The 24,118-nt window shown below is 45.9% G+C and overlaps 2 protein-coding genes across 6 annotated transcripts in view; one reads left to right on the plus strand and one right to left on the minus strand.

Annotated features, from left to right (window-relative positions):
• LOC147031809 (ankyrin repeat and MYND domain-containing protein 1-like) overlaps positions 1 to 22,018 on the minus strand; it is a 107,787-nt gene extending 85,769 nt beyond the window's left edge. For 4 of the 5 annotated variants that reach the window (XM_085867804.1, XM_085867790.1, XM_085867824.1 and 1 more), the window contains exons 1-5: positions 21,837 to 22,018; positions 19,854 to 20,124; positions 19,578 to 19,724; positions 17,949 to 18,176; positions 4,445 to 4,550 (exon numbers count right to left, since the gene is read on the minus strand). In XM_085867804.1, the coding sequence (XP_085723930.1) occupies positions 4,445 to 4,550; positions 17,949 to 18,176; positions 19,578 to 19,724; positions 19,854 to 20,108 (736 nt within the window). In that variant the 5' untranslated portion in view covers positions 20,109 to 20,124; positions 21,837 to 22,018. The remainder of the gene's footprint in view (positions 1 to 4,444; positions 4,551 to 17,948; positions 18,177 to 19,577; positions 19,725 to 19,853; positions 20,125 to 21,836) is intronic. The other variant, XM_085867797.1, reaches the window with a different exon arrangement.
• Positions 6,906 to 10,020, plus strand: LOC147031810 (uncharacterized). The gene is made up of 3 exons (XM_085867779.1): positions 6,906 to 7,136; positions 7,320 to 7,614; positions 9,399 to 10,020. Exons 1-3 carry the CDS (start codon positions 6,927 to 6,929, stop codon positions 9,695 to 9,697), a joined length of 804 nt encoding a protein of 267 aa, XP_085723905.1. The 5' UTR covers positions 6,906 to 6,926; the 3' UTR covers positions 9,698 to 10,020.
• Positions 22,019 to 24,118: the final 2,100 nt, after the last annotated feature.

Genomic DNA, 24,118 nt, shown 5'->3' on the forward strand with positions numbered 1-24,118 from the left:
TGTAAACCTGTACTAACCTGTTTCATGGTGGGGTTTTCAATGACTAAACCGTCTCCCCCACCAGGTTTCCTGATGAGGAGGGTGTATGGATATGGACACTCAACAGGATTAAAAACAAAACCTGTCGAAGGGCGGAGGAGCTCTTTGTGAGCCAACGGCTGTCCATATCTAGTGCCCAACTGTGTCTGCGGACGTCCACCTGCAGTTGGGTTACTTTTATTAAGAACGGTGGTGGCAGGATTTGCACTCTGACCACCGTAAAACCCTTCACTCCACAAAACACAAGAAAAATGCAACGAAAATTGAAAACCCATTCCATGGGAGCACCTCCTGTGCAGCTGCCCTTTGCAGGGCAGCTCACTGGATGATGGAATTGGAGCCAAGCCTTCAGGCCTGCCACTCTTTGATGATAGGAGGAAAACCACAGAGTATCCTTCCTGGGTCAGATTGCGGTAGTGTGTCACTCCGAAGGAAGACTAAGGATTTATCACAACCTGGGTGTCGTTTCCCTGGTCTCTGTATATACTCCGACTGAGGCGAGTGATCTCACCGTGAAGGACACATTCTACGCCACGCTCGAGTCTGTGGTTGATCGGTGCCCCAGGCAAGATACTCTTCTCGTCTTGGGGGATTTCAAAGCATCAACTGGAACTGATAGGGATGGTTATGAGACATGTCGTCGACCGAGAATTAACAGGGTCTATCTGACATTTCATTCAAATTTAGAAGAAGTCCATGTAGAAGGGCAACAGAGGAAACTAAGTAAGATTATTTTATGTAACCTTTATATGTACCTGTTATGTAGCACACGATATGAAAATAAAATGTTATGAGATAGTGGCAATTTCACTTTGAATTTTTGATTTCATTTTTCTCAAACTATAAAAAAAGTGTAGTTGGACCCTGTTAATTCTCGGTCGACGATGTGTTGAACCCAGGAGTCTGGAATTGTGAACCTGAATAGCACTAAGTTCCTTGACTTTGCAAGAAGTCATGGACTTAGGGTGGCTGATTCATGGTTTCAGCACCCACTGTCTCATCGCTGGACTTGGCATTCTAATCCTAGTGGTATGGAGAAGGAGACTGAGCATATGCTCGTTGGTGGTCGCTGGAGGATGATCCAGAACTGTGGGGTCTACCGAAGTGCTCAGTTCATCAATACCGACCACAAGCTTGTGGTAGCAACTCTGAAGTTGCAGCTTAAATCCAGGAGAATGGCACCATCCCAGTCTAGGCTGGATGTTGGCAAGCTCAAGGAAAAGAGGGTAGCTGAGGAGTTTGCGAACAGGCTGAGTGAGGATTTGGGGTATCTGTGTGCTTTGAGAATCCTCAAGAGTTGTGGCGTGCCTTCAAGACCACCATTGTTGATGATGCTGGTAGATGTCTTTGAACTCAAAGTAGGGCGAAGAATAATTTTTGTCTCTCAAGGAACACTTAATACCATTGACCAGAGTCACAGGGCCAGGCTGAATTAACAAAGCTGAGCTCTTCAGGGAGTTAAAGCAAACAACTGGACATGCACTGAGGGTGGACAAGGAGGTCTATGTGCACGGAATCTGTGAGGGGGTAGAGCATCACCTGTGGTCAAGCGATTATCATCCTGCTTGCAGGGGAATTCGCACAATGCGTTCCTCTAAGCCCGTCCCTTGGTGTACTGCAGTTACAGAGGAGGGTGGAGAGCTCTTCACAGAGGAGTCCGAAGTGAAGGCCCGCTGGGCCGATTACTTTGAGCAACTGTACCAGGCTGATCCACCAACTGTTGAGTTGGATGTCAGGGGTGTTACAATCCCTATTGCTGATCCTCCAATCAACAGTGATCCCTCTTCGTTTGGAGAAGCACAGGCTGCGGTGAACCGGTTGAAATGGAGGTAAAGCTGCTGGGATCTGTGGCATCCATGCTGAACTCCTCATTGCTGGTGGAAATGCTGTAGTCATGTCATTGCATGCAGTTCTGTGCTCTGCCTGGCACACAGGTATCATCCCAACTGACTGGGAGAGGGACCTTGTTGGCCCTCTCTGGAAAGGGAAGGGTGATTGCCAGGACTGCAACAACTCCTGAGGGATGCCACTGCTGTCAATGCCGGGCAAGGTCTTTGCTCCTATAATTCTTCATCGGGTTCGCCACCATCTACTTGAGCACCAGTACCCAGAGCAGTCAGGCTTTACATCAAAGAGGTCAACGATTGACCATATCCTTGCCCTTTGGGTCCTCACCGAATGCAGACAAGAGTTTTGCAGGGGCTGCTTGCAGCCAAAATTGATCACTGCAAAGCATTAAATTCGGTGAATCAGGATGCCTTCTGGAGGATTCTTGGTCTTCGTGGGGTGCCAACAAAACTGATCGATCTGATGTCTGAACTATACTCTGGTGCTGAGAGTGCTGTGAGATGTGGTGATATCATCCCCGACTTATTTCCAGTTGTTACTGGAGTTCGTCAGGGGTGTGTATTGGCTCCCACACTTTTCAACATTTGTATGGACTGGATTCTGGGGAGGATGTCGGAGTGATCAAGCTGCGGGGCATCGTTTGTTAATGTGAATATCTCTGACCTTGATTTCACAGACTATGCAGTCATCTTTGAGGAGACTCTGGATATCCTTTTGGGGGCCCTTGAGGTACTGAATGAGGAGTCATAGCCGCTGGGATTATGGGTTTATTGGGTCAAAACTAACATCCAGGCTTTCATTGACATCTTGGAGGCTGCTATCCTGTCTGTACCTGTTTGTGGTGAGGATGTTGAGGTCACAGAGAAATTCACTTAACTTGGCAGTAATATTCATGATTCTACAGGCTGTTCGGCAAAGGTCAACAGATGGCTTGGTCAGGCCTGAGGAGTCATGGATTCACTGGATCATGGGGTGTGGTGCTATCGGTACCTGTGCAGGAGGACGAAAGTCTGAGTCATCAGGTCCTTGGTGATTTCAGTCTTGCTCTATGGATGTAAGGCTTGGACTCTGTCTTGGGATCTGAGATGGAGACTTAATTCCTTCGGTTCCAGATATTTTTGGAAATCCTTGGCTATCGCTGATCGGACTTTGTGTCCAACGAGCGGTTGCTGAGAGAGACTCAAATGAGATTTGTTACCTGCATAGTCCGTGAGTGTCAGCTGCAGCTATATGGACATGTGGCTCGTTTTCCTGACGCTGATCCTGCTAACCAGATTCTCTTAGTGTGGGAGTCTCGTGAGTTCAGGAGGCCAATGGGCTGACTACGTGCCTCATGGTTGTAGCAGGTTGATCTACATCTCAAGGAGATGGGTATGAGCATGTTATTTGCCTGGCGAATGGTCAGCTGTTCACCACAATCTCAGGTCATCACCAATCCAAAACCATGATATTTTCTACACCCAATACCCCCCCCCCCCAATCCCTAAGCTCACCCCCTTCCAAGTTTCCAGTTTTTAATTCCTGAGAGTTTGCTTCTATATCCATCTTCTCCATCACATGCACCCTTCCCGACCCCTCATTCCTCCCCACAGCAATTATTTGTCCAAGTCTCCCTCCATTTTGTCTGTCAACCATACTTTTGGTATTTTCCCCCTCTTTCTGCCATTGCTTTTGTGCTGTTGCATCCTGATCCGTTCAGTGTATTAGCTCTTCCATGAGCCTTGACCTTGTATACAAAAGAAAAAAACTCACTGGACTACACATTTGCTGTAAACATATGTGACAGCATAGCTCAGTGGAAGGATTCTCGATTTTAAGCGATCTCGTCCTGGTTCCACTACGACGTGAATATAAACTCATATTCAGGCTGGGAAGGCAGATGATTGTATCAATGAGTGCACCATCCCACTGATGGAGATCAAACTGCGTGTCCCATCTACTGGCATGCGCTGGTAAACGTTAATAAAGATCCCACCATGTCTTTCACAAGAGCAGGCCATAGTGTGGTGACACCCTGGCACATTTACAAATTTCTGCCCCGACTACTGCTGGAAAAGGCAAGAGCAAACCATCCAGTGTATTTGTATTCCTTCTCATGAGGCTGCTTTGGCAACACTAACACTGTAGAGTACAGACATTAAATTGGGTGTGTGAGTATTACATCCGAAACCCCAACGGTAATCTTAAAACAAACAATAATAGCCATATTTATAGTTTTCTTTTGCTTAATCTTAAAACACTCAATTAACCAATTACTTCACTTGACCTGTAAATAGTGTTAATAGGAATGTTACCAAGACTGGTGAAGTAAAGATTTAGTTCCTTAAAACCATCACAAATGTTGAATTATACCAGATTTTTTTTTAACTCGTCAGTACATTGTACTGTGTCTGTAGTGAGTTAAGAAAATGCCAATGCAAGGCCAAACTACAGCCATCAAAACGCGATTTCCTGCAATTTCTAAAGCAAAATGATTTTGAGTGATGAAAAAAAAACATCAAGTGGGGTCTGCTTATACAATGTGTAAGCATACCCCACTCGATTTTGAGAAAATAACCTTGCGACCCCATGATGTCTGACGTCTCAGATTCGAGTGGTCCGTGAGATAGTGTTTCAGCTTTTGAAGTTATATCTGGTCTCTCATCATGAAAAGTTGTCAAAGGCTGCATGAGGAACAAAAAAGTGTCAATTAGCTTCATGAAAAAGGCACAAAGAAAAGGTACAATGAATGCAATTTGTTGTGATTCACATGATTCATATGATTCTGGTCATGTTTATTGCTGTCTGATCACAATTGCCAAGTCATGGATTCATATGACAAATGTTTTAAGATGTTAATAAAGAGGAGTTAAACAATATATACCAAAAAAATTGTATGAAAAACAACTTTTCTGTTGCAAAGAAAGATGCTAACTCACAAAGGGAAGTCAGAATGTGAATTTGAATTCGTTCATATGATGATTGGATTTATCAACTGAAAGTTTACAAAGGCATGTTAACTGCTTTAGGGATGAAAGTAAAGTTGCTTTTTTGTAGCCCAGCCTTTGTTGGGTGAGAGTAACCGCTTTCTCCAGCGAATGGCAGAGTTGGGGACTCAAGTCGACGACTCAGATTCGAGTCACAAAATTTTGCGACTTGCGACTTGACTCGAACTTGACAAAATTGACTTGAGACTCGGACTTGGGACTTGTCGTCTGGGAACTATTTTTTTCTACACATTGTTGAAGCTCATATAAGAGCTACCACAAAGAACATATAACAAAGGGAGCAGGAGACAAGAGGGGCGAGAGAGGAAAGCGCAAAACAGTTGGGGACAGAAGTATTCGGAGATCTGTGGAAGGGAGAGGGATGGGGCAGGGTACACGGGGTAAACAAGATGGACACTACAAGGACTTTCAGGAAGGAAAGCAAGGAATTTGAAGGCGGTGGGTTTGGGCTGGATTAACGGGGGTAGAAAAGATCATGGTTTTGGATGGGGGAAGAAAAGAGATGGTGTTGAACAGCTGTTTTAAAGACTTGGAAGGAAGAGTGGGATTGAAGAGAGTGTGGGAGTTTGTTCCAGAGGTGGGAAAAAAAGGAGGAATGAAAGAGTGAAGGTGAGCAGTGATTCTTGATTTTGGTAGTGTTTCCAGAAGGGGGTTGCTTGCTCCCACTCCCATTCAACCCCCAACCCCTCCTTTCTCCCTCTCCCTCCCACCCACCTGAATATTCCAAACAGCAAAGTGACGGGTTGTATTTGCGAGATATATATATAAATATATATATATATATATATATATATATATATATATATATATATATATATATATATATAAATATATATATATATATTTGACGATGTGGTTTGTGAGAGAGATTGATATTCCAGAGCACTCGGTTACAGTGACATGTAAACCAAAAGACAACCGAAAAATACTACATATTCATAATTAACTGGAATCAAACAATGATCAAAAAAAAAAAAAGTAGCAAGTCATGTGACCCAAAATGCAATCGAATGAAATATGCAATATTTCAGTGTGCTATTTATATTTTAATCTGTTCATATGCAGCTTGTGGCTGATTGGCTGGAGTGTTTTCTGGGGGCATGTCTGTGCTGTTGATGCAATGGCCCCCCATTACCAGAAAACTACCAAAATCACGAATCACTGCTCACCTTCACTCTTTCATTCCTCTTTTTTTCCCCCGCCTTTGGAATAAACTCCCTCACTCTATTCAATCCCATTCTTCCCTACACCCCTTCAAAACAGCTGTTCACCACCACCTCTTATCATCCCCCATCCAAATCCTCGATCTTTTCTACCCCCGTTAATCCACCCCAAAACCACCTCCTTCAAATTCCCTGCTTTCCTTCCTCAAAGTCCCTGTAATGTTCCATCTTGTATACCCCATGTTCCCTGCCCCATCCCTCTGTTCCCCACTGTTTTGTCCTTCCCACTCCCACCCCTCTTGTCTCATGCCCCCCCCCTTGCTGTGCGTTGTGTTTTAGCTCTCACACGAGCCTCGACAAGGTATACAAATTATTTTTTTTTAAACACCTGGTACTCATTTTGCCAAGCTCAGGACCACAGGCTGCCCACCGAGTGTCAATTCAACAGCCCAACACTCCAACACGCTTCTTCTCCGGCGTGATGACGTCATGACGCATGTCGGTTGAAATATTGGAGCGCCATTCATGATATATGATGATATACAGTGTTCAAATATTTCTATGCAAATAAAACATCGACAGACCAACAAGATTACGACCTCATCGAAGTAATTTCCTTCATCATGATTCATGAATGCTCTGTGAAAGGGGGACGCGTTTTACAACAGTTTCTGGCTTTGAAGAAACTCGGATTATTTAACCCCAACATAAGAGCTTATCCTGTGTTAAAAATTATCTTCTTTATCCTGATGCAGCAGCACTTACATGGAACGACGAAAGGAAAGAATGAATGAATGAATGAATGAATTATGAGGGCGTGGTCAAAGTTTTGATTGACGTGTTGTATCCCACAATGCATTGCACCGTCTCGTCAGCACGCAAAACGGTAATGGCGGCTAAAGGCAATCAAGCTGCAAAGAGGAAGGTAAATTTTACGAGGTTCGAACGGGACATGCTGTTTCTGGCGGCGGAAGATCACATTGAGGTCGATAGGAGTAAATATTCAAACACGCGAACAAGCGATGCGTGGTCGTCGATCGCAGCTGCCGTCAACAAAGTCGACGACTGCTGCGACTCTCGCTCGGTGGAAGAAGTGAAGGTAAAATGGTGGCACGTCCAGTCCAACGCGAACCCAAGGAGGCGGGTGAACCCGAAAAAATGTTGGAGCGACATGAACTCTGAGATGTCCACGCACCTCGTGTCATGATTAATGCGAAATGTATACCTAGGCCTGATGTACCTGATGTACCTGATGTTTGCGTTCTGTCTTTGAACGTTTCAGTTTTCAGCTCAGCGGCGTGAAGCAAAGAGAGCAGGAGGACCGCAACCAACACCACAACCACCACCAATCGGTGACCCCTCACGGAGGATTGTCAAACTGCTCACGAAGGGCCCAAATTTCATGGGGACGGACGAAGAGGTAGAGACGCCAATATTTGATGAGGTTTCCACTTTCACACGAAGAGCAGCAACTTCTGTGTCTGCATCGCCATCGGCAGCGTGGGAGGTTGAGCCGCCGGTGTCCGCAGCGATTACAGATCATCGCTACGACGATACGACCGCCAACAGAACCTCTGGTAAGATTTGGAAGACAACACGTCGTGGAGGTGATGTTCGGGTAGAAGCAAGTCGAAGCCACAAGGTCGTCCATGGAATAATACTAAGCATACCGATTGATGGATTTCAGGTGGTTGTATTTCATAACTAAGCCTCATGTTGGCTTAGTGGTTAGGGTGGTTGGCGTGGGATCTTAGGGTCCTGAGTTTGAGCCCAGTTGGATGCTGAATTAACACCAGGTGGGGTTGACTCGGCCTGTCATCCTGAGGTCAGCGAAATGAGCACCAGTGTACTGCTATAGGGGCACAGCATCAGCAGCTTTTGTTGCACCCCCCCCAAAAAAAAAAAACCGAAAGCTTCCCGACTGCGAGGTGGAGCAGTAGAGTCGGCTCCACCGAACACCCGGAATCGAGATCATGCTTCTCGGAGAACTCCGAGGAGGCACGGGTCCCTTTCAGGACCGTGAATCGCCAATAATTGGCTGCGTGGAATAGGGTTAATTTTCAACTTCTATATACCTAAGTATCCACGCGGCAAAGCTACCGGGGAATTCACACACTCGGCAGGCCTCGAGCGGAACGAGCCGTTATCGTGCTCGAACCGTGCGTAACCCCAGCGGATGGTTACCAAGACCCATCGGACCGAATGCACAATTTGCCGCTTCCCAATTTCCCAACATGCACCATGCCAAGCCAATGAAAGAAGCACAGAAACGAGCTGATACATTTAACAAGGGGGGTATTTATTTACAATAATCGGGGAGGGGGAAGCACACACGAGCAGAGTTATCGCGTCTATAAGAAATGCAAATAATGTACAAGCACAAGCACTTAACAATTCTACTTGACAAGACAGGCCCACACACAGACACACACCCAAAGAAATGGACCCCGTTGGATCTTTATTGAAAGTTCCCAGCTCGAGGGAAGATGAGCTGGAAACCAGAGCTATCTTTGACCTGTCCACCTCGTGTGGTCTTCGAGATCTGGGACCGGCGGGACTCGAAGCCGCAACCACGATGCCACTCCAAGTACCCAGGACGGAGGATGAAGGGCGGATGCCAACCAGTGCGGACGAGGCAGCGACCGCCAGCAGGCAAGGCCAGGCGATCCGGCAGACCAAAACCAACTCTCTACCAGTTGGATCATGCCGAACAATTATTCACTCCTTCTCCAGAGGGGAGGAGCCGCCTCCTCCGACCCGCTCTCCCTCACTGGACGGTTTTGGTGCGCAAATGCGCTCGTCGCCCCCGTGATTGGCCAAAAGTGGCGCCAAGTCCGCTGATTGAACCGGGGGGGGGGGGGGGCGTCACGGGCGTCACGGCGGACCGCCCCTCAAACAGGAAGAGTAACATTGTCCTGCATTGGCTCTCATTGGCCGACCGACAGCCAACTCGCTCGCATCTCTCTGATTGGGCGAGAGAGACGCCAAGTCCTTCTTGAACTCCGCCCACCGCGAGCGTTATGGGTCAGGATGGAGCGAAGGTGTTGTCGTTGTAAGTGATGTAAAAATGTAAAAGAAAACCCTGAATATCAACATAACTCCACAGCGCACGTACATTTGATTCCCATTCGACTAGGGACGGGACCCTAACTAAAAACACATACTTACCGATATAACTGATGTATAAGGACTCTGGCTGTTGTGTGTTCATGGCTTCCAGATTCGCAACAATATTACACATCACCACCTATCATGGATGTTTGAAACTTGTGTACTGCTATCACAGAGCATGGATGGTCAAGAAATGACCCACGAGGTCGTTGAACTCGATTGTTTTTTTGTGTGTGTGTGTTTTTTTTAGTGTCATACAGGCCAAAGTGGAAAAAGGTGTCACAGGAAAATGTGTGGGACCTTCAATGGCGTGTTCTCAAAGCTCAGAAGGAAAAGTTGTTGGAGGAGAAAGAAAAGATTGTCCTGGAAAAGGAAAAGTTTGTGGTGGAGACTGAGAAGTTGCAGATGGAGAAGGAGAGGATTGCGATGGAGAAAGAAAAACTACGCTTGGAAAAAGTGAAACTTGAATTTGAAGTGTCTCTGCTGCATGCGAGTCAGCTCAGACTCCTGCCGAGTTCTGTTATGTCAAGGAACAACGGGCAGCAATAAGCGGGACAGACATCTCATTTGTCTCCCTTCGATGTATTGTTGTACTTTGTTATAGTTTTTAATGAATAACAACTGTTTATCATATATATTGTGTAAACTATGTGGTTTATGAAGGAAATAAAAATTTTTTGAATTTAATTAATTATCGATCATAAAACATGATCCATTGGATGTTTGTCCGTCCGTCCACAAACTACCCACTAACGTTTCTGTGAAAGCTTTTGGTGTCCCTACTATTCTCCTAAGGGAAGTGGGAGTTTTGCTGTGTGTCATAAACCCTGTTATGAGTTGTTGTTGGACAGCATTAAAGAGTTGGCCTCAAACCTTCGTCTGGCTCGTTACATGGTGGCAGCGGTGGTTGCCTCCTTGTTGCATTGTGGTTCGTGCCCGTGTCTATGTGATTTTGATGGTGTAGGATGCGCGAACCCAAATAGAAGCTCCCACGGAAAAAGAAATGGCCACTAGGGGTGCAGGTTCAGCTTCAACTCTCTGTAATCTGTCTCGTTTACATCCCACTGTGGCCGACAAAATGAGAGGCCATTAAGTTTGCTAAATGAGTCGTAGTTGTTACCGTGAGTGTATAATATAATATAATGACCGTTTTTACAGCCATTTTTCCCTGCTGTGCAGGGATTGGGCTTTTTTCTTGAGGCAATGTTTTATGGCCGGATGCACTTCCTGATGCCAACCCTGGTCGCCTCTTATGACACACAGGGATATGGTACACCTATTCTAACCGGGGAATACACCGGGACCAGTACACTGGTACTCATTTCGCCGACCTCGGAAGGATGACAGGCTGAGTCAACCCTCTGGTGTTAATTCAGCAGCCAACGGGGCTTGAACTCAGGACACTGGGATCCCAAGCCGCCACCCTAACCACGAAGCCAACACCAGGCTACCAACACCAGGCTATTGTGAGGGATAATTATGTATTCATTTGTTACTGTAGTTTGCATTTAATCCCACCACCCCCCTCCGTGACACACGAAGGCTCGAGGTCTGTCTCTCACGACCAGCCAAGAGTTAATGGCCAGCATCTTGCTCGGCACGCCGCAAATTCACACAGGACGACCGATCCTCTGTCCCAGCCACGTTCCTTTCACCCCACCCCCGTGTCCTCTGACTCATGCGGCCTCTCTCTTTTTCTTCTCCTTGCCGTCACCCTTGGAGGTGAGGCTTCTTGCCTGCTTGGTCTTGCAGCTCGGTTATAATGGTGGTTGTGGTTATAAAAACACGAATCCTTCATGGCTGGCTTGTAAATGCAAAAACATAGGAATAGGTCACAGGGGGCATTTACATTCTGGGGGAAATTATCCTTAATTCCCATCTCATGAGCACTGCACCACCCCCGTGTGGTGACAAGTAACACAAGCTCACAGTTTCCCTACTTAGTTTATATGGAGATGTCTCCTTCACGTCCATGGGACAAGCAACTCTCTATGGTCCTATCTTTCCTCTGAAATCCCTCCATCTACCCCACAAACATCACAATATAATCCATGATCCCCTCTCAGTGTCAGTACCCTGATACGCTGGGACCATCACCTCAATATCGTCGTCAATGCCATCAGCGAACTCGGGTTCTTTACTGATCACGGCAATGTTATGCAGGACTGCACACGCCATGATATGGCAGGTATGAGCCGGAGACAATCGAATCTCAGCATATTGACAATGACATCAACGTTTCAGAACCCCAAAATTCCATTCAATAGTACTTCTCGTCGTTTTGTGAGATATATTTTACCTCTTGTTTTTCACTCTTGGGGTGAAGTATGGGTGTCATCAAGTAGGGCTTACAGGGGTGGCCGCTATCACCTAGTATAATACCATCCCTGAAACCACCGTGGTGATTATCCAGATGGATTCCGATAAGTGAATTACTCAGGATCTGGTTATCGTGGTTCGAGCCGGGCCACTTTGCTACCACGTTTGTGAACTTTTCTGTTTGGATGGAAAATAACTTTATCATTGGAAAAGTCAGGTTAGTACATTATCAAGACAATTGACTGATGGTAACTGCACCTTTAATGTATACGACAATCATATAAATATCAAAACTCTCCACATTGTCCAGAAATACAGATGCATTTTGTGGTCTTCATTCACTTTACTTTGACGTCGGTGCCGACTTCAAGGTAGAATGGCAATCTTTACCTGTATGGTCGCAGATTGCTTGAACTTTGATGCTGTGGTAATGTGCTCAGTTGACAAAGACATCTTCATTCTCTGTTGGGGCCTGAATCTGAACGTGAGTGCAATTAATGCACCCAATGACATTCCGGAATGTTCTCCGGTAAAAGCCTTGAGGAATATCGTCCCAGTCCTCATGGCATTGCCATTCAATAAAGTCTCTCGTTCTTTGTGACATGACTGCAGCCATTCTATGGACCACACAGCTGGTCGCAGACATCAATTCTGAAGGAATCCCTGACGAGTTGTAGAAAGGCATCCGTGGCAAAAAATATAAGGGCAATGTAAAGTTGGATCACTGGTGAGATCGCACAGCTCCATTTCATAGCACGTGTCAAACTGTCACTTATTAAATGAAGAATGAAGGTAAAACTTGCCTTACTAAATCGATATCGGTCGTGGAACTCACACTCCAAATATTCATGCATTGGATCAACACGTTTGCGAAATTTCCTGTCAACGTTTGACAGATGTCGAACAAAGCTGGACCGTCTGCCATTTCGAATTGGACAAACTTACATATGTGTCACTAACCATGGATAAGGTGTATCTGGGATAGAGGGGTTTCAATAATTATAAATTATAATTTATTCAGCAGATAAAGTTATCCTGGCTTTGAGCAACTGAACCAATCCAGTTGATAAATTTTATCCCCCGGATAGGCGATTTATCCACAGGATAGTGCTTATTGAGGCTTCTCGCAACTGGGCTGTGATGTATCGCCATTCCTCGGGTTTGACGTGAGTGCCGTGTGGGCATGTGTGACACACGGGACGAGCAATGGAGCTGAGTGTTGTGAATAAAGCTTACGTGAAGTTGAGTGCATCGTGGTCGGTCTGATTATTATTTGTACATCACGACATCACAAGTGGCGACGATGTAAAGAACTATCCGTGTCTTGATGGTGACTGCTGGCATTCTCCATGAATACTCCGAAGGGGAGGATTGGGCGAATTTTGTCGAGAGGTTGGACCAGTATTTCGTGGCCAACATGGCGGCCGCTGGTGATGCCGTCCGTTATCGTGCTGTGTTGTTGACTGTGCGGGGCAGAAGGTGTAATGGACTCATCAATAACCTGCTGTCACCACAGCGACTGACCGACAAATCAAATGAAGTACTCTGAGCTCATCAAGCTACACTTCAAGCTGAAAGCTGGTCTAATCATATCGAGGTATAAGTTTCATTCACACACTCGCCAGGAAAATCAGGATATTTCCCGTTTTGTCACTGATCTGCGCCGTTTTGCAGAACCGTGTTAGTTTGGTGCTGTGCTTGATGAGATGCTCCGAGACACTTTTTTGTGATTGGGGTAAATCATGATGTCATCTTCCAAAAACTCCTTGCTCAAGAAGATGATCTTGACCGAAGAAAACCAGTGAAGATTGCACAGGTGTGTATGCCAACTGCTGAAAACCTGAAGGAGATCTTGTCGAAAAGCCAGAACTCTTCAAGTGCAGATACTGTAAATAAGATTGCTTAATCTTCGTATAAGGCTACACCGAAGCCAGTTTATATGTGTTTGAAACCTGCTTCATCGGTAGTGAGAGGCCTCAAGAACTTGTGTGTGTTGGCGTTGTGGTGCAAGTCATATGGTTCACCAGTGTCGTTTCAAGTGGTACACATGTAACGGATGTGGCAAGATTGGGCATCTTCAAAAGAGGTGTCCCCAAGATTGGGCATCTTCAAAAGAGGTGTCCCCAATCCAGCAGTGGTGACAGTACTGGCACTCATCATGTGGTTGATGGCGATCATGTCGCTGGAGCTGATGAGTCAGCACTGCATGGTGAAGGGTATGAGATGTATACAATCCATGGCATCACCGCACCAATATCTATTTATCTTCAACTGAATGGCAAGCAGGTGTCAATGGAAGTGGACACGGGGTGAGTCAGTCAATTATGAGCCTGGAGACATCTGACAAACTGTGAGGCTGTGAAGCCCAAATTGAGTCCAGTGAAGGCCAAACTTTGAACCTACACCAAGGAAATTGTTCTGGTGATTAACGGCACAGAGGTCAGTGTGCCTTATGATGGTGTGACTTATGAACTGCGGATGTGGGTTGTACCAGGCATATGCCCGACATTACTCGGTCGGAACTGGCTTGAGAGCATAAAGCTGAACTGGCATGAGATCAAAAAGCTGTCTACAGTGGAGGCTTCCAGTTGTGCTCAAGTGCTGGATAAGTTTCCATCTCTGTTTGAGCGAGGAATTTGAGGAGGAGAGTTTGAGCGAGGAGAGGGACGATTCTCCCCATCCGTGGATGGGTATCTTGGAGGTATCTCAAGGGGGTATCTCAAGGACAGGATCGATGGAAACCCTAGGCCTCAGACTCTTGATCAGCTGAAGGAAAAAATTCACTGAGAAATTCAGAACATTCCTCAGGAAACGTTTCCCAAAGTGATGGAGAACATGACAACACGTTTGCAGGCAGTGATTGGACAACGTGGAGCCTACGTCGAACATGTGGTCAAAAAGAAAACAACGATTCTATCCCAAAATTTAAATTTTGACATTGGTACAATAAACTTCAACCTTTCAGCTTTTTATTCAGTCATATATCTTTTTTAAAAATATATGTTATGACCATCCTCTTTGCAGATAAAAAGTTGTATATTTTTTGGGACACCCTGTAAACCCACTTCTAATGGTCAGGCAGAACGTGCTGTACAGATTATCAAACAAGGGATAAGGCGTGTTACTCAAGGCTGGCATCAAACACGTTTGTCACGCATGTTGCTAGGTTACAGATCCAGATCACGTACTGTAACTGGAGTGCCTCCAGACGAATTGCCTCTGAAGTGAGAACTCAAAACCACATTTTCTCTTGTTCATCCTGACATCGGTGAAACTGTTGATAACAAGCGTCAGAGTCGGAAATACTGTCATGATCACATGGCTGTATTGTGTGACTTTGCTGTAAACGATCCAGTTTATGTACTGAACCATGGCCTTGGAGCGAAATGGCTGCCAGGTGTTTTTTGTGTCGAGCAGAAAGATGGGCATACAGTTAGGAAACATGTGGATCAGATCAAGCTGCGTTATATTGAGTTGGAGGATGATGCAAATTCTGTGATTCATCCAGTTATTGTTCCGTTGTCTGAGAATGAAACTGTTGTTTCCGAGCCTGCATCTGAAGTTGTCAGTAATACGGGTCCGCCCGAAGTTTCTGTGGCTGTACCCGCTGCCAGTCCGGTGCGTTTGCCCATGTCACCTAAATCTGTAGCTGCAACAACTCCTTTGTGTAGGTCCTCCTGTGTATCGAAACATCCAGACCGGTTGGATTTGTAATTAAAGGGGGAGATGTTGTGATATATTGTTGTGGGCCGGGTATCGGCTGCGACCACGACCGCTAGGTGGAGCAGTAGGGTCGACTTTAGCTAACACCCGGAATCTAGATCGTACCTTTCGGAAAACTCCGAAAGGTATGGGTCCCTTACAGGACCGTGAATCGTCAATAAATCAACCACGTGGGACAGGGTTATTTGCCAAACTTCAAAATACCGAGATACCCAGGTGGCGGGCTACCGAGGAATTCACACCCTCGACGGAGCTCGAACGGGACGAGCCGTTGCCGTGCTAGACCCATGCGTAACCCGAGCGGATGGTTACCGAGGTCCCGTTGGTCCAAATGCACAACTACGGCAGCAATGGCCTTTTTAATCCCCCAACATGCACCGTACTAAACCAATGAAGGAAAGGACAAGGATGAGCTGAAACATTCAACAAAATGGATATTTATTTACAATAGGGGGGAGGGAACACACAAATAGCAGAGTTAAACCAACTAAGCAATACAAGTATGTACAAGGCACCTAAACAATTCTACTTGAAGATGGGCCCACAGACACACACACAAATACCAAAAAGAAGATGGACCTCAATGGTCTTTATTCGGCTCTCCAGCCGAGGACGATAGTTCGGCTGGGAGTCAGGCCGGCTGGCTACCTGGCCGCGAGCGCGCGGCTGGACGTCCACCCCTTCCCGGAGCTCCGGTCGCCAAAGGACGGACCAGGGCAGCCGAATCCGGAGGAGGCAAGACGAGGTGACCTCCCATGTTGAGTTGGCCGATCGCTTGTCGTACTGCGCCGGACGAGACGCCTCGGATGCGTGGAGAGCAGCCAGATGCAGACCAGACCGAAGATGCGATCGAGCACACGGGACTAATCTCCCCTCTCTCGACCCGACAACCACAATGCCACTCCGAGTGCCCGGGACGGAGGGTGAAGGGCAGACGCCAACCAGTGCGAGCGCGGACGAAGCAGCGAGCGCCAGCAGACAAGGTCAGGCAATCCGACCGACCAAAAACCAACTCCACTCCGACTACTTTTGTCGGATCGTGCCAAACTATTATTCACCCCTTCTCCAGAGGGGAGGAGCCGCCTGCCATGGACCCGCTCTCGCTCATTTGACGGTTTTGGCGCGCAAATGCACTCGTCGTCCCCGTGATTGGCCAAAAGGGGCGCCAAGTCCGCTGATTGGACTGGGGGGCATGGCGGCAGCCACGGCGGAACACCCCTCAAACAGGGAGAGTAACATTGTCCTGCGTGGGCTGCGCTCATTGGCCGACCGACGGCAACCTCGCTCGCATCTCCCGGATTGGGCGAGAGAGACGCCAGGCCCTCTTGAACTCCGCCCACCGTGAGCATAATGGCGTCAGGATGGAGCGAAGGTGTTGTTGTTGTTGTTGGTGATGTAAAAATATAAAAGAAAACCCTAACTATCAAAATAACTCTGCAGCACATGAACATTTAATTCCCATTAGACTAGGGACGGGACCCTAACTATAAACACACACTTACCGATATAACTGTTCTATAAGGACCTCAATGTTGAATGCAGTAAGCTTCCAGATTCGTAACAATATTACCCTTTTTTGGGTTTGACGCATGCCCTGTGCGCATGCGCGACACACAGGACGAGCAATGGAGCTGAGTGTTGTGAATAAAGCTTACGTGAAGTTGAGTGCATCGTGGTCGATCTGATTATTTGTACATCATGACATCACAAGGGCCCAGGCCTATTGTGCTTTCATCACTAAGATTACTTCGTAATTAACAAATTGCTAATTACGATAACTACCTCGTAATTAGCAATATTTAAAATGTATTAATACTTAAGCACATCATAGATAAAAGACATCGACATAAGAATCACTTGTAATTGCTTCCTTTCTAATGTATAAAGTCTGGTCGGTCTCCTTTTACTGTTTTTAAAATCCCATTGTGGTTGCATTCTGCAAACAGGTAAATAACTCAAGTAAATCAACAATTAGTGATTAGAATGAGTTTGTTTTTTTAAGTTTACAGCCAGGTAGAGTAATTTTTAATATGAACTTGGCAAGAGTTGTAAAAAAAAAGTAGCAGAAGCAGGGCTTGCTACTGTTTCCGAGAAACCAGTTTCAGTGTCAGCTCCATTGTCTATGAGCAGTGAGCAGACAGAGCCTGCACTGGCTGACTTTTATTCGCGGATATTTCTCTTTACGGACACTGTCCGACTGTTTTGTGATTTTTCCTGGGATATTGGTTTTGAATTGCATCAGTCTTCAAAATTCCAGCTTTCTACTCCACCGAGAAAGTCCTAAAATTTTTATCGTGTCAGTGAGTGAGTGGTGAGAAAGAGGTATATCTAATATGTAAGGAAGAATGTTTGTTTGTTTGTTCATTTATGCATCTACACCCTGCAGGAACAGTTCAACCAAAATTTGCATGACCTCCAATTAAAAAAAAACTGCAAAATTAAAATTAGAAAATTGGCCTGCAGGCCTCGATCGGGTCTTGTGCCTGCATATTTTTCCTAGAGGCGATCAAGTCATATGTACTGTATTGTGAAGATCGTATGTTGAGGTTGTCGTGATTTATTGTCAACAACACAAATTGAATTATTATAGTATTTACATGTGCACCTGTTATTAAAAAGATTGCTTTACATAGGTGTATTATAACACTACCATATTCAGGCCTCAAGCGAATATGGTGCTTTTACACTGCCACAAATCAGTATTTATTGAAATGATTGTTGTGTGTGCGTGTGGGTGTGTATTTCGACATAACTTTACCTCAACCTCAAGCATTGTCTCTGAGCTTGAGATGTTGTGTGAGCTGCTAATAGTATTGACCAACTTGAAATTCCACATGACATCTGAATCCACACCATGGAAACTGAGTTCTGGAGCGGGTGTGCAAAGTCGACGAAATCTTTGGCCCAGCCACAATCCCACATCACATTGGCCATTGGCTTGTGTTCGCACACCAGGTCCCAGGCGTTCGTTGTCTTCATACAAGCCCTGGTGTACAAGTTAGGAAAAAGCTGGCTCACTGCTGGATAAATAAATATTTGAATTGTTTGTTTCTTATGTTAAATTGGCAACATTTTCATGCAGTAAATGTAAACCAAAAAGCAGGATGCCTTGCTAGTGCAGTAGTAAGAGAATTTCTTGTTTGTGTAGAAGTACAGCATTATGCAACATGGAACACATTTCCTGCAGAAAGATGGTACCACTTGTCATACGTCCAGAAGCACCTGTGCCAAGAAGAGACGGAATGGGCTGCAGTTTCTTGCTTGGGTTCCACGTAGTCTTGACATGAAGGTCATTGAATACGTCAGAGAATATGGATCAGAAGGCATGGAAGAGCCGACCTCTGCCAAGTTTCATTGTCTCTCTCTCTCTCTCTCCTTCTCTTTTTTATGCAGCACAAGGCTGTGGGGTAGCATCATTGGCTGAGGGCGTCGCTATGCCGCGAATGCAATGCCTTTTAGGTTAGGACAGGAATTTGGAATTCGTTCATGGTGCCGGCGATAGCTCGTCTACTCTTCATGGACACCATGAGGTCTTTAACGTATACCAACTAATGCCGGCAGATGGCACCCCCAGTTTATCATCCATCTGAGGGACAGCACACACATTGATGAATCACCCTACCTGTGAAACGCCAGGATGACAGTTTATAGCTGGATCAGGATTCAAACCCAGGCTAGACAGCTTAGAACGAGCATGCATATCTCCAGGTCACCCTGTCAGTCCACCTCTGCCAAGCAATATATGCAACATCTACTGCACATTTAGCAAACTATAGATCGGGCCGTTCTACAGAATATCAATGATTTATTGTCTTCGCAGGTTCAAGCACAGTATGATGCCAAAAGAGATGCTACCACATACTAATACATGCAGTCCATCTGATTGTGTTCGTATCACAGATTGCTCAACTAAAGTTTATTTACAAACCAAGGTGTTCATTTTATTTTGACATGGTACTGTATACATTTCATTTGTTTGATCAGCTTTGTCTTTGGAGGACATGAACAAAGTGGAACTAAAAGTTTTCATTTTATCCAGAGGTTTTTCATTATTTGATCTTCGGCCTCTCTGACTCCTTTCTTCATCCCATCTCACACACAAACCAATCTCCCAAATCTACTCACCTGCTCATCAAGACATGCTCATTGGGCATCATTTATCTGCAGAAGCCATCACAGCTTATCATACACAAACAGTTGTTTTACCACAAATGTAAACCAGTCGTTCCATGTTACTAAACAGCAATGCAGGAGAAGTTTTATGAATTTGTATTCCAAGTGGTGACTTGAAACAACTATTGTGATGAATAAAATAAGTATTTGATGTGGGTTAATAATGGCCATCAAATTTGATTAATAATATTCTGTGTGCAATCCAACATCTCACCTGAAATAGGGAACCATCGGGAAAGTGAAATTTCCCATAACCAGCTCTCTGCCCAAGGTAGAACCGTCCTTCAAATTGAGACCCATCAGGCCAACTGTAGGTACCAGCCCCATGGGGATAATCCCAATAAAACTCTCCTTCATATGACTAGGACGAGAAACAATTGGAGTTAGGTTTTATGATGACATAACAAGTCATTTGTCCACATTGTTGTATTATTTTGGCAGAATCCCTCTTGAAATTTGCTTCCATTATTTAAAATTTACAACCACTCACCTCTCCATTGATCCAGCACAGACAGCCCCATCCATGTCTCAAACCGCGTTCCATATCGCCACGGTAATTGCAACCGCTTCTTGATGTCCATTCGTGCACACTGGCTTTTTTTGATCCTGTGGTGAGATTATGACAACAAGGAAAAGACTCGAGTTGAGGATCGCTTCGAGGGCTTGTCACGTCCTGGCCAGGAGGGATTGTGGTGAAACTGGGGCTCGAATCTTCACGCATCTTCATGTTCGCCGATTCTTCCATTTGGCCGATTCCAGGCCTGAAATAAAAAGTTTCTGAGTTGTGCAGTGCAGGTCAGATTACATCAGCACTGAAAACCGAGAACAAGAGTGTATTCGGAACTATACAATGTCTGATTTTCAACTGGGGAAAGGTCATGGTTTCTCATAAAGGTTCTCATAGCTGAGAATCAGGGCTGACAGGATGGCTTAAAGGTATGCACACTTACCGTTAAGCTGTCAAGCCTGGGTTTGAATCCCGACCCAGCTATAAACTCTCATATTGGTGTTTCATAGGCAGAGTGATTCATCAATGTTTGTGCCATCCATCGGATGGATGTTAAACTGGACATCCCTCCTGCTGGCATTAGTTGTTAAAGTTGGTGGACGTCAAGATCCCATGGTGTTTTTGGTGATGAGTCAGTGAGCTATTGCCAACAACCTGAACAAATTCCTGCCCTAACCAGTAGAGGGCATTGCATCAGCAGCAAAGCTGCACACTCAGCCGATGATGGTTACCCCGCAGCCTTGTGCTGCACATGAATGAAGAAAGAAGTTGAGAATCGTTGACTGAAGTCTGTTTCCTTGCAGAGGTTGTTACTCCACGACAGGATGCTGCTGAAGCAGCCTTCAATCAGCACATGAACTTGCAATATGACCAGTGCACCGGCACACAATGACCTCATATTTACTTAAAGCAATACCGGGTTGCTTCACATCCACGGTCCACAGCAAAGCAGTCCTAAGGTCCCTCCCGAACTGTGACCTGCTAAGAGTAATGACTTCTCGAACTGCACAAGATGATGATGCAATGCCCTGCCTGGAAATCACCAGGACGGCAGTTTGTGGTTGGTTCACCATTCAGATGTAGACTTCGAAGCATCCTATTTCAATGAACATGATGTCGATCTTAATTTTAAATTGATTATGGTCTCATGTTTATAGAGTTGAAAGGCAAACTCTTCATGATTTTACGATGATCGCTGCCACGTCCAAGCTCTTGCACCACCTGTGCGAGTTATTGCAAGCATCTCCATTTAAAAGGGTCATCGGCGGGGACGCTTAGTCCTGGAGGATGGTGCAGATGCAGCACACGTAGGTGTCTCGTCGAGGTTAGATTCCCACCCCGACTTATAAACGGTCTGATTGGTGCTTGGCAGGCATGACATCACATCACATCACACGATGTGCCGTCCCTCGGATGGACGTTAAGCAGGGTGTTCCATGTGCCGGAAGTTGGCGGACTTTGAAGGATCGCAAGGTATCCTCAGGCCGAGAATCAGCGAGTTATCTCCGGCACCCTGAATAAATTACAAATTCTTGGTGACCTTCAGTACAACGTCCAACCTGGCCATCCTGTTCGTGAAAGACTGGCCAAAAAATCATTCCCCGGCTAACTCCACAAGAAGCTGGGAACGATTGGGGTCGATAAAGTAGTTCTAGTAGTAGTAGTAGTGGTGGTGGAAGTACCAGCAGTACTTGTTGAAGAAAGTAGTCCGGAGGGATTTTCCATCGTCAGACATAGTGTTTCCAGAGCTACCCATAATGCCGTGCGCGCCGCCATGTTGCCAACCAACATCATGGTCACTGAAACCCCTCCATTGCCACCAGAGGGCGCGTTCGCTTCAGTATCGAACGCCCTGCGCCCCCCTCACCTTCCCTGCCATGTTATATAATAAGTATCCCGAGCGCCCTCAACTCACGAACAACACGATAATCGCTACTTTAACGTTCACAACTACCGGTGTATTACCTTGAGAAGTATTTTCATCCACTCAAACTACAGTTTCGAGTCGAGCATATTAAATATATAACGTACGGTCAGGAAGTAGAAGGTTCGAGAAGCGACGAAAATGGTGACGAAGCTCAACGAATGGAAAATAAATAAATAAGATTGCGATTATATCGTTGGCTCGTCGCGAGGGAATGACGGGATTCTTCTTCACATGTAATACTGTATTTCGGTTCGTCTGATATCATTATTCTCACTGACGTTTCCTCATTTATTACGTCACATTCGAGTGGAGACTCGCATACGGTGTCAGTTTTTAATGTTCTCCACCATGTGGAACAATTTTTGACATCGGTCCACCGACGCTCCTCACAGAGTGTGGTCCCAATGGTTGGGGATGGGTCGGGCGTGTTCCATTAGCAAGCAGCTTGTTACCGCTTTTTAAGCCAGCCGTTCCGTATGAAACGCTTGCAAGCCGCTCGACGCGATACTGGGCAAGCGGAACAAGCAATGAAGAGGTGATTCGTCATGTCAGCAAAAATGGCTGCCGTACTGTAGTCGGATTAAAAACGACACGACAACCAATTAAATGCTCAGAAGCATACCCTTCTTATGTATATTGGTTAATCATATTGTATTATTAATATTTAAATTTCATATTTCAATGTCTGTCTGAGGTTTCATCATTCTTTAATATCCACAAACATGCAAACAACCCTCCCCCACCCCCCTCCCAAAAATGCACAATGGAAGAGTCCATACATAAGCTTCGCAGGAGGCTCCTCCTTCTGACTCCCCATTTATTAGTCCCCTACCTTTTCACCCTTACCCTTTGACTTTCACAGACCTGAACCTCGTCCTGGTGGAGGAGTTGCTCTCTTCATCAAAGACTCTATTCCTCACTCTCCATGCACTGCCCTCACTCCCCCACACCCCCAGGAATACCTCTGGCTGCGGCTTCCCTCCACTCCCAACTCATGTTTATATGTGTACTGGACCGTTCACCGAACAGTGATGGCTCCATCTACACCTCACTATCCCAAAACATGGACCAACTTCTATCTTCTCATCCGAACTCCCTCTTCCTCATATGTGGTGACTTCATTTGTCATCATGCCAGTTGGCTTGGTGTGGGTACCTCTCTCACCTGTCATGGCACTTCAGCAAAAGCCTTCTGCGACTCATTGGGACTGACTCAATTGGTCAATTTCCCGACCCAGATCTCAACCAATGGTACTCTCTCTCTATCTCTTCTGGATCTGATTTTGACAAATTTCCCTGAAAATATCTGCTGTTTTTCCTCCGCTCCAAATTGGTTCATCTGACCACGTGCTTGTCAAAGTGGACATCTCTCTGGATATTATCAGGGAACCACCTCACCGCCGTCGAGTCTGGCATTTCACTCAAGCCGACTGGTAGGGTCTCCAAGCAGCCATCAAACTTCTAGACTGGTCTCCTATCGCTACTTTCTCTAACATCAACTCATCCTGGGAATTCTTTCAATGAAACTTGCTCTCTCTCTCTCTCATGCACAAATTTAAGCCCTCTCGCCTTCAGTTGTCCTACTCTTCCTCCCGCCCATGGTTCCCTGAAGCTTGTGGTGAGGCAGTTGTCCTGAAACAACTTACCTTTGCCTCATAGAAAGCAAACCCAACTGAGGGTAATCTCAGTTCCTTCCAGAAACTCGGAAAGGAACTGTATGGTATGTCTACCCTCAGGAGAGCCAGAAAACAACATCTTTCTAAGCTCAAGTCTGAACTTTCAAACCTCTCTCCCTCCTCCAAATCCTGGTGGCATCTAATCAAATCTGTTTCTGGTGTATGTTCCCCCTCCATCCCCTCCCTTAGCTCAAATGGCCGCACTGCTGTGACCACACATGAAAATGCTGGATGCCTAAACTCGGTGTTTGCATTAAAATCCTGTGTTCGAAACCCATCGCTTTCTCTACCCACCTTACCCAGTCACACCCAACTGTCTCTGGATTCTGTGTCCTTTTCTCCTGACAAGGCGGAGACCTTACTGCCAAACCTCGACTCAGAATCTGCAACCGGTCCAGATGGCATCAGCCCACGTGTCCGAAAAACCTGCACCTTTGCTCTTGCTCACCCTCTCTCTGTTCTATTCACCCTCTCATTTGCTCAAGGTCATCTGCCATCTGCTTGGAAATCAGCAAACATCACTGCCCTGCATAAAAAGATGCAAAAACAGATCCCTGCAACAACAGACCAATCAGCCCTCTCCCAATCATCAGCAAGGTTATGGAATCCATCATCACTTCAGACATTAAATCCTTCCTCTTCTCC

Source organism: Eptatretus burgeri, chromosome 2 (assembly GCF_056783735.1).
Source record: "Eptatretus burgeri isolate ZD-2024b chromosome 2, Ebu_testis_v1, whole genome shotgun sequence".
Lineage (NCBI taxonomy): Eukaryota > Metazoa > Chordata > Myxini > Myxiniformes > Myxinidae > Eptatretus > Eptatretus burgeri.

What these genes read in the sequence shown, in the direction of transcription:
- LOC147031810 (XM_085867779.1), top strand. Translation starts at nt 6,927, where the DNA reads ATGGCGGCTAAAGGCAATCAAGCTGCAAAGAGGAAGGTAAATTTTACG. An exon ending in GCTCGGTGGAAGAAGTGAAG is followed by an intron (nt 7,137 to 7,319) that starts GTAAAATGGTGG and finishes TGAACGTTTCAG; the next exon opens with TTTTCAGCTCAGCGGCGTGA. An exon ending in GACCGCCAACAGAACCTCTG is followed by an intron (nt 7,615 to 9,398) that starts GTAAGATTTGGA and finishes TGTTTTTTTTAG; the next exon opens with TGTCATACAGGCCAAAGTGG.